The 15,772-nt window shown below is 35.7% G+C and overlaps 2 protein-coding genes across 9 annotated transcripts; one reads left to right on the plus strand and one right to left on the minus strand.

Annotated features, from left to right (window-relative positions):
* The first annotated feature begins 493 nt into the window (after positions 1-493).
* Positions 494-6,153, plus strand: LOC129297393 (uncharacterized). 7 transcript variants are annotated; one of them, XM_054935730.1, is made up of 7 exons: positions 494-767; positions 1,352-1,685; positions 5,002-5,069; positions 5,173-5,320; positions 5,407-5,490; positions 5,579-5,674; positions 5,948-6,153. In XM_054935730.1, the coding sequence occupies exons 2-7, from the start codon at positions 1,431-1,433 to the stop codon at positions 6,032-6,034; spliced, it is 738 nt and encodes a 245-aa protein (XP_054791705.1). In that variant the 5' UTR covers positions 494-767; positions 1,352-1,430; the 3' UTR covers positions 6,035-6,153. The 7 variants fall into 7 exon arrangements, with proteins under 7 accessions (XP_054791705.1, XP_054791704.1, XP_054791710.1 ...); XM_054935729.1 differs by having other exon boundaries at positions 494-717; XM_054935735.1 differs by having other exon boundaries at positions 494-717; positions 5,176-5,320.
* Positions 6,154-6,598: 445 nt separating this feature from the next.
* Positions 6,599-15,515, minus strand: LOC129297396 (sulfhydryl oxidase 2-like). 2 transcript variants are annotated; one of them, XM_054935737.1, is made up of 12 exons: positions 14,957-15,515; positions 13,420-13,444; positions 13,233-13,325; positions 12,081-12,262; positions 11,420-11,489; positions 11,250-11,318; positions 11,086-11,159; positions 10,849-10,999; positions 9,153-9,193; positions 7,835-7,981; positions 7,265-7,735; positions 6,599-7,022 (listed from the first exon to the last, which is right to left on the minus strand). In XM_054935737.1, the coding sequence occupies exons 1-11, from the start codon at positions 15,184-15,186 to the stop codon at positions 7,273-7,275; spliced, it is 1,545 nt and encodes a 514-aa protein (XP_054791712.1). In that variant the 5' UTR covers positions 15,187-15,515; the 3' UTR covers positions 6,599-7,022; positions 7,265-7,272. The 2 variants fall into 2 exon arrangements, with proteins under 2 accessions (XP_054791712.1, XP_054791711.1); XM_054935736.1 differs by having other exon boundaries at positions 7,265-7,744; positions 14,957-15,511.
* Positions 15,516-15,772: the final 257 nt, after the last annotated feature.

Here is a 15,772-nt window from a genome sequence, read left to right on the forward strand (position 1 = left end):
ACTCTTAACTTATCACAAAAAATTAAATACCTAGGCTAATAAAATAAAAAAAAATCATGAATTTGTAGCTTCGTTTTCCTGCCGGCGTGCTCCTTTCCCTCGAGTATTGTCAATGCCTTTTGCCTCGTGTTTGTCTTTTGTATCCGTAATTGTAGCTCGCTCACACTACTCTACTTTCTTCTGTCTTTGAACTATTTCTTTTGTCACAACTATAGCTTGTGTTTTTCTATCTTGTTCGCTTGATTTCTCACATTTTGAGCCTTTTTTACATTACAAAAAGTAAAGTATTATAATTTTAAAATAGCAATTTTGTAAATTAAATATTAACTAAATATTAAAAATAAATAAATATCAACTAAATTTAAGAAAAAAAACTACCTCTTTTATTTGAATAGACTATTTTTTTATTTAATTTTATAATATGAATTATGTGTGTAAAAGTCCCATTATTTCATAACTTCTATGATAGAGCACGCTTGACAAATGACAAGGCTTTATTTTTTGGCGCTTGGTGGTTAACTGCTTCGCGCTCTAGCTCTTGCTTCATTCCCATTTTCCAGTGCAGAGATTTCCCAAAATTGGAATCCAGCAAGAAAGATCCAATCTTCATAACAAGTTTGTGGAGAAAGTTACAAGCTTTCCTCACTTGACTAAAGGAAAATGCGAGCTTCTTTGTGTAAAATTCTCGCCTCTTCTTTTGTTGTTCGTTTCATCTAGGTCTGTGTCATACTCCTTGTGCTCCTTCGACCTTTTTCCTTTTTGTCCTGGTACTTTTCTCTTTTCCATTTGATTCCCTTTTCCCTTCCCCGATTATGCTCGAATTTGTTTTGCTATTTGCTTCTGAGCCTGAGAAACAGTGTCTCTTGAGGCCTTTGGGTCCTTTCTCTCTCTGTCTCTATCTATGCCTTTGGAATGTCTCTGGGAAGGTTTGAAATTATTGGCGGAAAACACACACACACACCACACACACACACACATCTCTAGTTTTACATGAAGATACCTTACTTAGTTAACACTAGGCTAAACTCTAAATTCGTAATCATTTTTCAGATAAGCTTACCAATGAATCGCTTTTGCATCATCAATTCGTTTTGTCGTTTTCGTTGTTATTTTTAGGCATTCCGGTTCAAATCTATTAACTTCGCTATAATTGTTTTGATTGTATTCTTCTTTGGAAATTAGACTATTTCTGAAGTTAAAGGTCGTCCCATTTTATGAGCAGACAAGACGATTGTCCTTTTCTGAATATGCTTCTCGATGTCGCTGACATGGTTATGACGATTGTCCTTTTCTGAATATGCTTCCGGATGTCGCTGACATGGTTATGTTTTTATCGTTTGTGTTTTCACAGAACAGCTTATCCAAGAGGTTTAACAAGTTTTCTGGGAACATATGCTTAAGTTGGATCTAAGGGAGAGAAAATTTTGACTATGGGGGATCACTTCGTCTTGCTTGTAGATAGGTTGATTACTGAGTCCACACTAGAAGCTGCTCTGGAAAGCCAAAAACGGTCAATGGAGGTGGCATCCTCTGCTGTGAAAGATACAGAGGTTGACGTCTCTGTAGTGAATATGGATATTAGAGACATGAGATCTCAGGGGAAATTGGTACAGTGCAGGATATGCCATGACGAGGATGAATTCTCCACAATGGAGACACCTTGTTTGTGTTCTGGTAGTTTGAAGGTGAGGCATTCTTTTATGAACCCCCCCCCCAAAAAAAAAAAAACAATATCTGAGTTTTTGAGGCATGAATCTGTGAAATCATGGTCTTGAATTTGATGGAAGAACAATGTGGATTCTCATAGATACCTTGACTTTGTTGTGAATTGCTTACCATCACATCGTTGTTTTGTTGAAAAGTTGAGAAAATTTTCATTTTATTGTGACTCACGTGGTAGGAAATATGAGGACTATAAGCTTTTAATACTTGATGAGGTATGAAATAGAAGAAATCAATATGCTTACCCTTCTGTGTAATTAAAGGATTTTGGTTTAGTGTAGGGGAGTAAATATCTTGATAGGATTTAGAGTGGCAAGTTCATTTATCAAATGAATTTTGTCTGCATGTTACTTTTGTCTTTCTGGTGACAAGAAAGGACACAGCAAAGAGTGACTAGGCTATGCAAACTGTTCCTCCTCGAGATCCTGAGAATGTCATCCTCCAAAATGACTTTAGGTTCTGTGAGTGATTGATCTAAAGCGTGAAAACCTAAAGGCAGCATAAGAGTGAAGCTCACCAAGAAGTCCACGCTTCTATTTCCTTCTTGACGTGCATGATTAAATTCCTCTCTCCAATCTTTATCCAATAGTTTCTTGATTCCCATTTATCAGTCTTGAAATATTACAAGCATGTAGAACAGACTTGTTAAGTGCCTACAGAGCAAGCAAGCTGTCCACCTCCATACAAACTTGCTCATTATCTTCTTCTCCATTCTAATTCAAGGCCATCCATGATCTCCTAAAGCTCAGCCTGAATAACAGTGCAATTCTAATGTTCCTGCAAAAGCCCACTAGCCAACTCCCATCAGAGTCTCTCATCACACCAGCACCTGCTAAACCATGGTCAATCACGGTTTCATCCACCCACGAGCTAGCTTGCACCAATCAATATCCCTCATAGTAATGACTTTATGAGATCCAAATAAGTTCTGCAATTTATTCACAGCTTCCGTTGTGTAATGAATCATGATGAAAATCTCATTAAAGACATTCACCAACTTCTATTCTCATTTGCAAACGTTTTATTCCTTTAATCCTATAACCTTTTCCAGCATGTTAAGCCTAAACTGGTGTTCCATTTGCGATCCTGATTCTCTAGAATCATTCCAAGTTTTCAGCAAACCCCTTTTCAAATGATTTATTTAAAAATGTTGCTAGCTGCTCTCTTGGAATTAGATGGCTCCAAACATGTATAGAAATTTCACATATTTGGAAGACATGGTTAATATCCTCTCTCCTGGCCACATCTTTCACATAAATCAATGTGGCTCATGTGTCTTCTGCATCTTTCTGTGTTTATCAGCTGGTTCCCTCCCATTACAAGCCACAAAAACACCCTAAGTCTTTGGGCACCTTGCAGATAGCATAGGGATAAATAAGATACCCTGTTAGAATACAAATTGTGTCCTCCACAGTCAAGCGTAGTTGGGAAAGTGATTCAGAATATTGTTGACTATAATGTAGCTCACTTTTCTTTACACTCATCTGTATTTACTGTATGTCGTTACTTTGGTACATGCGGAAGATTAGATTGGCTGGAGTTGGATCAAATAGAAGCTTTTGCTGTCATAATTTATCTTTTTCTGAATACATTTACAGAATGTTACAATTAAAGCGGTCATTTTGCTCAAGATTCTGAAATAGTTGGCATCGTGTGTTACACTATCTCCTATGATTAATAGTCTAACATCCTATGACTAGTTGGGCTTTTGCTTTTTGCACATTTAAGTGATGCCTAGCCTAGCTTACATGCACTTTATGTAATCTGTCTTCTTGGTCCGCTCAAAGGGTGGCTGGACCAGGGGAATCTCTGCAACATTCCTTGCAGTCTGGTGGCCTGATCAGGGTTTGAAGCTATGCCTCTAGGGCAACCCTTTGGTTTGACCAGACAGACTTCTTAATCAACATTATAAGATGTTTATAAAGGTTAATGAAATTGTAGAATTTTGTTATATGAGCAGCATTGACCAAGGCGAGATGTTATATGAGCAGAATTTTGTTATATACATGCAAGTCAGTATGAGGCGAGGCGAGATATACAGACCTCCAGTCTCTATGTTTTGGTGAAAGTGCACTAAACATGCATTACTAAACTCATTTGCACGACCATACAATTTAAGTATGGATAATAGTTGTAAGTTGCATGCTTCTGAAGGAATTGTGTCGTTTATGTAATCATATTCTTTTCTTTTGGCTTTACCAAACTCGATTTTTTCTTTTCAACTGGAATGATGCTATCTTATCATCAGTATTTCTGAATATCTTGCTCATATTTATCTCATTTGCACTCTTGTAGTTGACAGTTTAAAACTTTCAATGCTTAAGATATATATAACTTTTCCACTTGAGGTATAATTTCGAAGTGAAATTGGGAGATCAAATTATACCTCAAGTGGAAAAGTTTAGATATTTGGGAGCCATTATTCAAAATGATGGCGAAATCAGTGGAGATATTTCACATAGAATTCAAGCTGGGTGGTTTAATTGGAGAAAAGCTAAAGAGTTATTTGTGACCGTAGGGTGCCTAATAAACTTAAAGGAAAGTTTTATCGTACTGCTATCAGACCGGCAATGTTATATAGTAGTGAATGCTGGGCTCTAACGGGACAGCAAGAGCATAAAGTTGGAGTAGCAGAGATGAGAATGTTACGATGGATGTGCGGACATACACGTAAAGATAAAATTCGAAATGAGCACATACGTGAAAAAGTGAGGGTGGCACCTATTGAGGAAAAATGGTAGAAAATCGGTTGAGATGGTTTGGGCATGTACAAAGAAGACCAAGGGAGGCACCAGTGAGAAGAGTGGAACATATAACTTTGAGTCCGATTAAGAGAGGTAGAGGAAGGCCTAAGAGAACACTCTTGGAAGTTGTTGAACGTGATCTCTTAATTAATAATATTTCTAAAAGCTTAATAAATGATAGAGCACAATGGCGTCTTGCAATCCATGTAGCCGACCCCACCTAGTGGGATAAAGGCTTGTTGTTGTTGTTGTTGTATGCCCATCGACAATGCATACAGCGGTGGTGTAATGAGAAAGGAGACATCACATGTGAGATATGCCTCCAGGTACTTAAAAGTGTTTCCATTTTAATATATACTGTTTATTTGCAGCCTTCAGGAGTTATGAAAAGAAATAACATCTGCAGCCTTTAGGAGTCATTTGGATGTATCATATTACTTCTCTTATGTGTTGGTGATTGGTGGTATAACTTGTATGAGTTTTTTCAAAACAAAGTAAAATTAGGTTTAAACTAACATTGAATTATGAGTTTCAGCAATTTAAACCCGGTTACACTGCTCCCCCTCCACTGTTTCGATTAGCGCGTCTTCGAATGAATTTCAGGTAACTTTTGTGCAGTATGTTGCCATTTTTTTCTGCGACCAATTGCTTCTTAAACCTTTTTTTCCTTTCCACTTGTCTAATTTTCTTTCCATGCCATCTTTAGCAGGAGAAAGTGGGAAACATCAAGAAGAGACTTGCAATTGCATAATGCTACTCAAATTGTTCGTGTTGTCTCGCCTGACCAGAATCTTGCCGATTTTACCTGTGAGCAGTGTTCAGCATCTGCTATCTTTTGTTCAATTTCAATCTTTGTAAATTTCTCTCACCCTCTTTTTCTCTCCGCTCCCTTTGCTTCACCCACTGACGCTGAATTTTGGATCATATCCGTTATGTGCAGATCTTGATTATACTGATACTGAAACATGCTCTCTCGCTACTTGAAATGATTGGAAGTGTGGAATATTCCTTGCCAATCTATATGGTATGCTTCATTCAACATTGAATTTTAGTTAGCACATTTTGCTGATGATCAGTTGCCAAGGCTTTGTATTTTGCTTGAATTTTTGCAGTTATTGCTTGCACGGATTCTGGGTGTGACTTTGTCTATTTATGTCATGCGGAGAACTGTGAACTTTGTGCAGCAGCAGCGGCAACAACGACTAGTGGTGAGTTTCTACCTCTCTCTCTCTCTCTCATACACCCCGCAATTAAGAATGCATTTGATACACAGGCTTCTTCTCAAGAATGTAAAATCTACGTTTCTGTATCATTTAGACTGTAAATTTTATGCTTTTCGTGTTTGGTATGCTCGAATTTCTATTCAGTAGATTCGTTCCCCAGCACTTGAAAAATTAAAATTATTGGGTACTAAACATGAGTTAAGCCCAATAGAAGATTTTTAGCTACTATAATGATATCATTTGTGTTCTTTTTTACAGGAACCTCGTACTGCATCTGGTAGTCAATACAGCAACCAGAATGACCAACAGGCTTTGCAACGTCAGCCACAAGTTGCTCCTGTATAGTTCTTTTATTTTTTTGCCCCAGAAATAAAGCACAGTGTTTGTAGCAGATGCAGTAAATGTTAATCTGTTTTTGAGATTCAATTCAGATAGATCAGTTTCCCAATTACTGGGAGAGAGAAGATCCAATAGTTGCACTTCGATTTAAAAAAAAAAAAAAACAAGGGTGCTCATAATTCATGAGAAGCCTTGCAGGATACAGTCAGACACGGATGGAAAAGTGGAATTCCAACGTATCAATATATTGTGGATTGAGGTCCGAAATATATAAATATATATATATATATATATATAGATTCAAATATCTTTCATGTCGCCTTCTAGCATAGTTTGAATCGCAAGATTCAACAAATGAAAAAGACATGAACTATCGAGTTAATTGTACGTAAAATAAAATGAAATGTGGAATGTGAACAAATATCAAGAGAGCTACTCCCATAGCAAGGTTTGATGTTTGAATCATGTTGATAAAAAATGATATTAAGAGTTATCTCTATTGTGGATCTCACAATATTGGAATCTAGAACAATTGTTAGCAGAATGTACAAGATCCATGTAACCAGAAAGAAAGGAGGAATATGACCGATTCCACTAAGTTAAATAACAAGAAGGCCGATGTTAATCCATTCATTTGTTCGGTATAAAATGTCGAACCATCAAGAATGTAATCTCTTGCCCTAGACTTGCGCAAGTTGCTTTTGATCATAACAAGGAATTCAGAACTAATTTCAACCAAAATTTTGCACCTTGATACTCTTTCATCCCCAATTTTTTCTAAGCTGAACTAGATGTGACCATTGCCCAAAGGAAAGTTAGTGAAAATAAGATGTAAGATCAATAATAATCTAGTCCAAATGTAACCAAGAAACTTATTCTGTACACATCTCAAAAAGTACTTTGGCTATTCTCTCTGGTGACCAGAGCCGCAATTCACCTTGTCTGCATTTCTCTGTACTCGTCTCTTCTAATTCTACTTCCAATTCTCCTTGGCCTGAAACATGAAACAGAAACTCAACTCATCTCCTACATTGTCACTGACATGGTTCTAGAACATCTATGATTAACTAGCTTTAGTATAGTACCAAATCTTTTATAACCATTAAGTAAGGAATTTGATCACTAGAAGCCTACCCTCAATTTAAAAAAAAAAATGAAAGCATATTAGCCACAAATGACTTCAATACATCAAGTTTAAAATACTGTGACTTGAAGAAGTTTGAAAGAATCCATTACCCTTCCACTCATATGTTCTTTAAAGAGTGTAGTTGGTGAAAATACTTCCGACTTTTTTGTTGGGAACGCCAGTAGCAGGCGAGTGCTCCAAAACCACAGCTAGCAATAGCAATTGCCAATGCAGCACCCAAAGGCACCACAAGTGCATTACTTGATACTATTAAATCTTCAACAGCTCCTTCGGTTCCATCATTATCACCTATGCCCTTGTTCTTATATAGAGATGCAAGCTTTTCTCCATAGTATCGTGTCAAAAACTTGTAAACCTCATCCTTGTTCCATTCAACTCTGTTGGACCTCCGGCCAAGGTCTTGGTAACAAGTAGGACAAAGCTTCTTTGGAGGCCATGTCATCTTCGGAAATTTGGGATCACCTGTTCCCAGAGATGCTTCTTCTTTCATCAACCTTTCGTTAACCATATTATGGGCACTCCACAACCAGAGAGCAAAGTCACGAGCATTGTTGATTGGACTAGACACACTAAAAATTAACATTATTGATTGGTCACAAGCTAAGGGAAATTTATGGGCTTAAATGATGAAACTGAAATGTAGTCTCGATTCAATTTACCTTGAACACATCTTGTAAAAATGCTGCCGACATTCCTCACAGATGAAAAAGTTGTGTACAAAATCACACGTAGCATTAAACGCAAACTGACTTTCTCCATCCTCGATTCTCACTGAAAGTGAATGCAGGAGAACCCATAAACCGCAGCTGATAAAGAGGACACAAGAATGATAAGACAGGGCACCTTGTTCAAAGATGCTATGACATACTTTGTCACGTTATGCAGAGTCCAAGATTACTGAGAGGGACGAAGCCACTCAGTACATATTATTTTGAAAAACATGCAAAATAGTATCGTCATCAATACAATTACTAAAATCATTAGTACAAACACATCAATTCAAGCAAGGGAGAGGTCTCTTCTTTGAGAAGAGAAGAACAAGAAATACAGACATCTACACAGATGCAAATTGGGGAAGGTCTCTAGCGGATAGGAGATCCACCACTGCGTACCCCACTTTGTGTGGGGAAATCTGGTAACTTGGAGAAGCAAGAAGCAACAAGTGGTTTCAAGTAGTGCTAAATCTGAACTAAGAGCTTTTGCTCTAGGTTTGCAGAGGGATATGAATCACTAGGCTGTTAAGAGAGTTCCAGGTTTCCCAATGACTTTTTATCTTGCCAATAAAGGTTCCCTATGACACTCCTATGAAATTATGGTGTGACAGCAAATCTGCAATTGATATGGCAAAAAACCCTGCCCATCACGAAGCATGTTGAGATTGACAAACATTTCATAAAGGAGAAAATTGAAGGGGTAATCGTTGATCTCTCATACTCACTACAGATCAAGTGGCAGACATCGTGACGAAACCACTCAGTAGAAAACAATTTGAAGAATTACAAAGCAGGCTGTGAGCGATTGATATCTATTTCCCAACTTGAGGGAGAGTGTTGAAAGATCCAAGGCCAAAGCCCAAAACACTGTTTTACTTAGTTATTTTCCCGTTTATTGTTTTTATTAGTTCTTACTTAATATTATCATTTAATTAGGTCCATCTATATTAGGAACAAACATTAATCTGATTTACTGATATTGTTGTTGTATTAAGCTAACCTCACATGGTGGGATAAGGCTTGTTGTTGTGTCAGATTATAGCATGTAATTTTGGCAAATTATGTGGGAGCCAAGCCTATAAAACCTATTATTCTGTTTTATCGAATAATACAGAGTGTATACAGCATCTGTTTTTCTCAAGAAGAGTACACAGCTACTGAACAAAATTCCAACTTACTTTTGGATGTAAACAAGGGTAGTTAAATATCATGATTTGATATGGAACTGAAAACGTAAATATGAATGTAGAAGGCAAAGCAGTACCTAAAGCCCCTGGTATCATTCTTGCTGCCACGGCAGAACATCTACAGAAGAACAATCCAAGTAAACCAAAGCAATCAGAAACGTTCTCATTCTAATAGGAGGAAAAAAAAAAAAAGGTAAATTTCCATTAACAAGCACAAACTTATTTAAAAAAATAACTGATAGAAAGAGAGGAAAGCCACAGAAAAAAATAAAAATTGACTAAATAACATAAGATCCAAGGTCCTAAAAATTGGGAAAGTCTGGCAATTTTAACAAGAACAAGAGCAGAAATGTCACGTCAGACAGCATAGGATTAAAGAATATAATAATTCTGGTTAAGCATATAAATTATAACAAGGCTAGATATTTTCAAGAATTGCGATACAAAAGTAAGAGCAACTATATAATACCTTGAAAAGCGCACTTAAAAAAAAAAGGCAGCCTGAAGGAATACTTAAGGCAAGCAAAACTTCAGTGTGTTGAACAAAATACCAGTAGACACAGGGGTAAGAACCATTATTACTGGAAATACTTCAACACAAGTACAAGGATCCCACTTCTTGTTAATGCAAATTACTGTGTTTTCCATGCAATGGAGCATGAATAGCTCATGAATAGTGAGACTTGTTGGAGTTTTAATACTATATATAGATATTTCAACACAGGTACATGGGTTCCACTTGGTATCAATAACCAATAGCATTCACCACCCGTAGGCATATATTTTAACCCAGAAAATAGTATGTCAGTGACACAGAATGTGAAGATAAGTAAAACAATAACTCAACTCAAATAAATCATAATAATGAAGGGTAATCTCTTAAGACTGATGATTATAAGCATATTCATAGGCAAACCTGAACGAGGAACACAAATATCAAAGGAATCTCCAGCACAAAATCTCAATAACATGGTAACATCAGATACCCTTAAGTTCAAACACCTTTACTGACAATAATACTCCTGAATGAATAGTATGATAATTAGCCTGAATCTGAATTATTTCAATTATCCAAATACAAGCCCTCCGGGCTCTAACAGGACAGCAAGAGCATAAAGTTGGAGTAGCAGAGATGAGAATGTTACGATGGATGTGCGGACATACACGTAAAGATAAAATTCGAAATGAGCACATACGTGAAAAAGTGAGGGTGGCACCTATTGAGGAAAAAATGGTAGAAAATCGGTTGAGATGGTTTGAGCATGTATAAAGAAGACCAAGGGAGGCACCAGTGAGAAGAGTGGAACATATAACTTTGAGTCCGATTAAGAGAGGTAGAGGAAGGCCTAAGAGAACACTCTTGGAAGTTGTTGAACGTGATATCCTAATTAATAATATTTCTAAAAGCTTAATAAATGATAGAGCACAATGGCGTCTTGCAATCCATGTAGCCGACCCCACCTAGTGGGATAAAGGCTTGTTGTTGTTGTATCCAAATACAAGCCCTCCATCCCAAATGATCATTACATAATTTACTAAGATGATAAGTAATTCTTTCTTCTCATCTGGCACTAGCTAGTTATACTTCTAACGAATTATATATTTTTTCTAATGCACATGACAACAGTAGGCCACACAAAATTTAACTAAATAAAATATCCAAGCTTATTTCACCGAAAGAAAAAAATCAAGCTCACAGCATGGGCCACACAATTGACAAAAAAACCAATACTTCACCAAATAACAGAACAGAAGTGAAATTATTGATCCTACCCAGTACCCACGAGGTACATATTTTCCACAAATCTGAAAGTTCCTTGCCACAACATTTCCACCGTCACCTTCCTGACTATTAGCTGACTGCAAATCTGCTGGGTACAAGTCATCAAAGCTCACAAGTAATTCAGCAGCACCCTTCCGACATCTGAAATAAATGATTCAGAATAGAAGAAAAGAAATTTATGCTAAAACCTGGATAGGCAGAACACATTAAGAGGTGGTTCCTCATACCTCCTAGAAGGATGATGAGCCACCAAAAGCTGAAGAAACTTTATGAGTGAAGCACGGGTTTCAGGCTTTACCATCTGCATCCCAGAGAGCATGTGCTGTATCATCCACTTACAAAAACAAAGCAAGTAAGAACATTAAGGAGAAAGTCATGGGGAAAAAATCACCTTGTGCTCTGAGATGATGTCAAAAGCTATGGCTGTTGCCTCTTCAACATCATAGACAGCTCTTGCAATCTTTCATCATATACAGCATGCATGTAAATATTTTAACAAAAATAAAAAAGAAATTATAATTAAACTAAATCCAATAAAATTTGTCTGGATTGTCAAAGGACCTGTTCAGGGTCTGACACATTGGATGAAAGATTCTCATTTTCAAATTTCTGATCATCCAGGCCAAATGAACTGCAACATTAAGAACATTAAAAGTTATAGACAAGAAAATTGGTACAAGTCAATTTCACACCATTTTTTGGAAAAATGTATTGCACTAAATGCATGTCCCGTCAGATGCACTGTGAAATGTTCCCACAAGCTTTTAGACTCTTGAATTTATATAGTTTAATTATTTTATACTCCTTAGTCAGTAGGTCTTGAATTCTTTATGACTAATCTTTATCCTACTGCCCATGACATTGCATACCCTAATTAAAAATAATATTTCACAAAAAAAAAAAAAACCTCAAGCCTCTCTGGTGTATTATTAATTATTTAATGACTTAAGAGGCCCTAAATCTTGGTCATATATACATTTTGCTAAAATTCCACTAATAACTAGCAGTCAATTGACCCACCAACAAGATGGCTTCCCCCACTTGTTGAGATGCAGGGCCAACATTTGATTCTTATGTGGTGACTATTTCTAGTCAAATACACTTCTCACAACGCTTAAGAGGTTAACAGGAAAAGAGGAAATTTTAGAATATTTTTTAATATAAGCCTCTGGTAGGCATGGTGACGGGCTTATGTTAACAATAATGCGTGTGTACCTCATACCTGCCCATTTGCTTGTTGATCCAATTAAGCAGCCTATCAGCTGTGCGCCCATCATCAATCATCCAAATATAAACTTTGTCTTTTTTTGGTTCCCAACCACCAGCAACAAATTTAGAAGGAGGGCCCCAAAGAAGCATAGGATAATGACCAACAGAAAACTTATCACAGAGTTTAGTATTTATCTGTGCTGCCAAAGAAGTTAAAAGAAGGACAAATCACCAAGGTATGTGTCACCAATGTATAAAATTAAGTACCAGATGTTTAGAGAAGTAAGAATTAAATTAAAAAAAATGGCAGAGTTGATCGATCAAAAAGTATTCACAATAAATGTATGATTGAATAAGATTTTCAGGGAATGCATCAGAATTGGAGGAGATGAAGTGGGGGAATCTTAGATTTGTTTTAAATTTCCCAGTATTTTCTAGGGAAAAAATAAGAGGTATAGTAGTCAAGATTGAATATCTCAATGCTGAAAGCTTTTCTTTATTCTGGTATTCTAATTAATCCCAAAAAAAAAAAAAATAACAATCCTTTTCTCAGCATGCTTACTGCCAGCAGCAAATCTTCTCTTTTTTCCCAAGTTTTACATACAAACAACCCATTAGGAAAATTGATGACTGCAGGTGAAGCAGAAGCAACATGTCAATCCTCAAATTGTTATATGATAGGTAAGCACATTATTAAATCAAGAAAAATTTCAAAAAAATGTTATTGATTGTATTATCATGTAAGTCTGAGTTATGCAATATACTCTATATAGAAACAAATTCTAAATGAAGACCCAATCATCTCAGGTAAAATCATACATAATGCAATTATATGTTTCCATAATCTTAAATCATTGGTTAATTGCCCTGAAAATTACATTCTTAGTCCAGAACATGATTTCCTCATTAAATCTTATGAGCAATGATATCCATTTCGATTTATATGAGTTTTGGATCATCTAATTTTTTTTATCTTCTATCATTGGCAGACGAAATCCTTTCTCCCAAGATTTTCACTTTATTTTGCCTCAAAGCATGTAAGACTATCCTGAAAGACAAATATTTTCTGAAGAAGAAAAATACCTAGCAGCTAGAGGGTAGACACTGAAATTAGCATAAATATAAAAGCACACCTGGAGAAGAAAATAATAGGTGATGCGCATACCTTCAAGGCACAATCTACCCTTGCCATCAATACAATTCCTGGATGCACTGCATCAGGTCCGTTAAAAAGCCTTGCAACCTTTTCATAGTGCGGCTGTCATATATATTCAGAGAGCAGATAGTCATGAGCTGAAATGATGGACAGCAAAATTCATAAAAGATAAACTAGAACTTTTAGGTATTAATACCTTATAACTCCTACAAGCAGGGCACCTGCCAGAAAAGTAAAGGACATCAGCAAATACACTTAACTATTTTTTTATGAGGCCCTAAGCTGTCATCCCTAAATACTTAAACAGCAGAATATAACTTCCAAACTAAAAATAAAAAAAAACATCAATTGGATTGCAGAGAAAAATAAATATTTTCTTATTGAAGGACAATATTCGCTCACTTTAATATGCAAAAACTAGACTTTTCTTTTTTAGGGGAGGGGGTCAACAGACAAACACAATTCAACAACTGTTTTGGGTTCGACTCAACAAGTTAATTCTTCTTTCATAAAAGATAGCACATTCATAAATCATAGAGTGAAGCAGGCAGACAATTGTTTATTCAATGTCATTTTGATATTTGAAGAATAAGCTATAATATGAATACACTGATCATATACTTCTTAGATACATAAAAATTAAGAATTTAGGGAAAAGCATAGTAAATGTAAAAGCTTTAACAAATTCGAATAGTAGCATCTCATCAGGAATTTACAATATACATAAATATGGAACATGGACTAGGACAAACATAGAGCACGTAAATCACAGAAAATTCCAGAATTATATCACTATAATAGTTATTTCTTTCTTAGGAAACATTGTATCACAGATTAAAGCAATAATATAGAAAAAGCATTCATGGAAAATATAAAATGGAAGACAGCAACTAGGAGTTGAATCAAGTGAAAAATATGGATTAAACTGAAAACAAAGAGATTATAAAATAGGTCGATATGTTAGGGTGAAAACAAGAACTATAATTAATACCATGATCTTTGAAGTTATAAATAGATTCAGCTATCAGTATATCTAATAAATGTACAGTTGTACTCCAACAGCATGTCAGAAGTATGTTGCAAGTATACAACAAAGTAGTTTAGTAATCATAACAATAACAGCATAAAAATCTAGTGGTTTACATGCTTCATACGTTGAACTTGATAGTAAAAATTGTGCCATTAATCTATAAAATCAGTCTTTGCCCACATGCAAAGAATGGAGGAAGGCAAGATGAAGCGAATGGTTTAAAGATGGCAGTTTTTCCAGAGATACAAGTGATGTTTTGATTTATCCAACCACTTGTTTTTCTCTTATCATTCACCTCTACTGTTAAAAACCTCAGTTAAAGAAAGCAGGTAGCCTTTAGCTCTTAATATTTGCCACATCTCCAATGACTTTTACATCAAACTACAAATTATGCTAGATAAAAGGACAGCATAAAAAATGCATCATAATACTCCATCTGCTATCATTGCGGCTTCAAAAATACAAATATTTGTCGCATGAATTCATATCTCATTATTTTACAAGCAGATCTATTTTGCCGATCAAATGTTCTATCAACTTCCTTCAACTTACCCGAATAAATAGGGCCCCCATAGCATTAAGAGCATATCCATTAAGAAAAGTAAAATAATAATTAAGAAATTCAATACCCGACGGAAAACTAAATCAATCCAAGAATAAAAGGGCATAAAATTGAAATTTTGTTTCTCATACAATCACTAACCAATGGGCAAAGAATTCGACAATGGCAAAAGCAGCCGGTGTATCCTTCAGAACTTTACTGAAACTCGTTGCATTCAAATCAATAGCATAATCTCGATTATCATCATTTTTATTATTATCGTTCACGACCCGAAGGATCGAACGAGCTGATCCCAATGAGGAAGACGTCGAAGTCACAGTACCACAAAGCAGGCTCAAAATAAGACCAAGGCATGTATACATCCGAGACATGGAAATGATCAACCACAGACCCAGAACGTGGGAGAGATGAACCTAGCAGCAAACGATCTCCAAGCAATAGGGTTTAGTGGGTTGATTGGAAATCCGGAAGAAATTGAAATTTTTCAAAATGCTTAGGAGAGAGAAATGGATTTATTCCTGTGAGTATCTTCCAGTTATCAACTTTTTGTGTATCAGGTCAAAAAAAGAAATTTCGCGTAGCTTTTGAAGCTTTTGTGATTGGAAGGGAAAGATGACCAACGGGTGCGAATTACGTTTCTTCTTCGAGATGACAGAATCAGAGGGTCCAGTTACCGAATGCCACCAAACCAAAACATCGTTGAACTTTGAAATTCCTTCAACGTTTCGTAAGAGTGCGTCTAATGCTTCTCGTATTAAAAAGTATGGAAATATTAATGTTAAATTATACTTTCTCTATTTCAAAATATAAATATTTTTTAAAAAATTAAATATTTAAAATATAAAATATTTTTAATTTTTTAAAGTATAATTATTATTATTTTTTTAAAATATCCCTATTAATAATAACTTTTTATTTATTATAAAATATTTAATAGGAATAAATTTAGAAAGATAG

Source organism: Prosopis cineraria, unplaced genomic scaffold (genome assembly GCF_029017545.1).
Source record: "Prosopis cineraria cultivar Desert tree isolate PC_DT_omini unplaced genomic scaffold, ASM2901754v1 PC511, whole genome shotgun sequence".
Taxonomy (NCBI): domain Eukaryota; kingdom Viridiplantae; phylum Streptophyta; class Magnoliopsida; order Fabales; family Fabaceae; genus Prosopis; species Prosopis cineraria.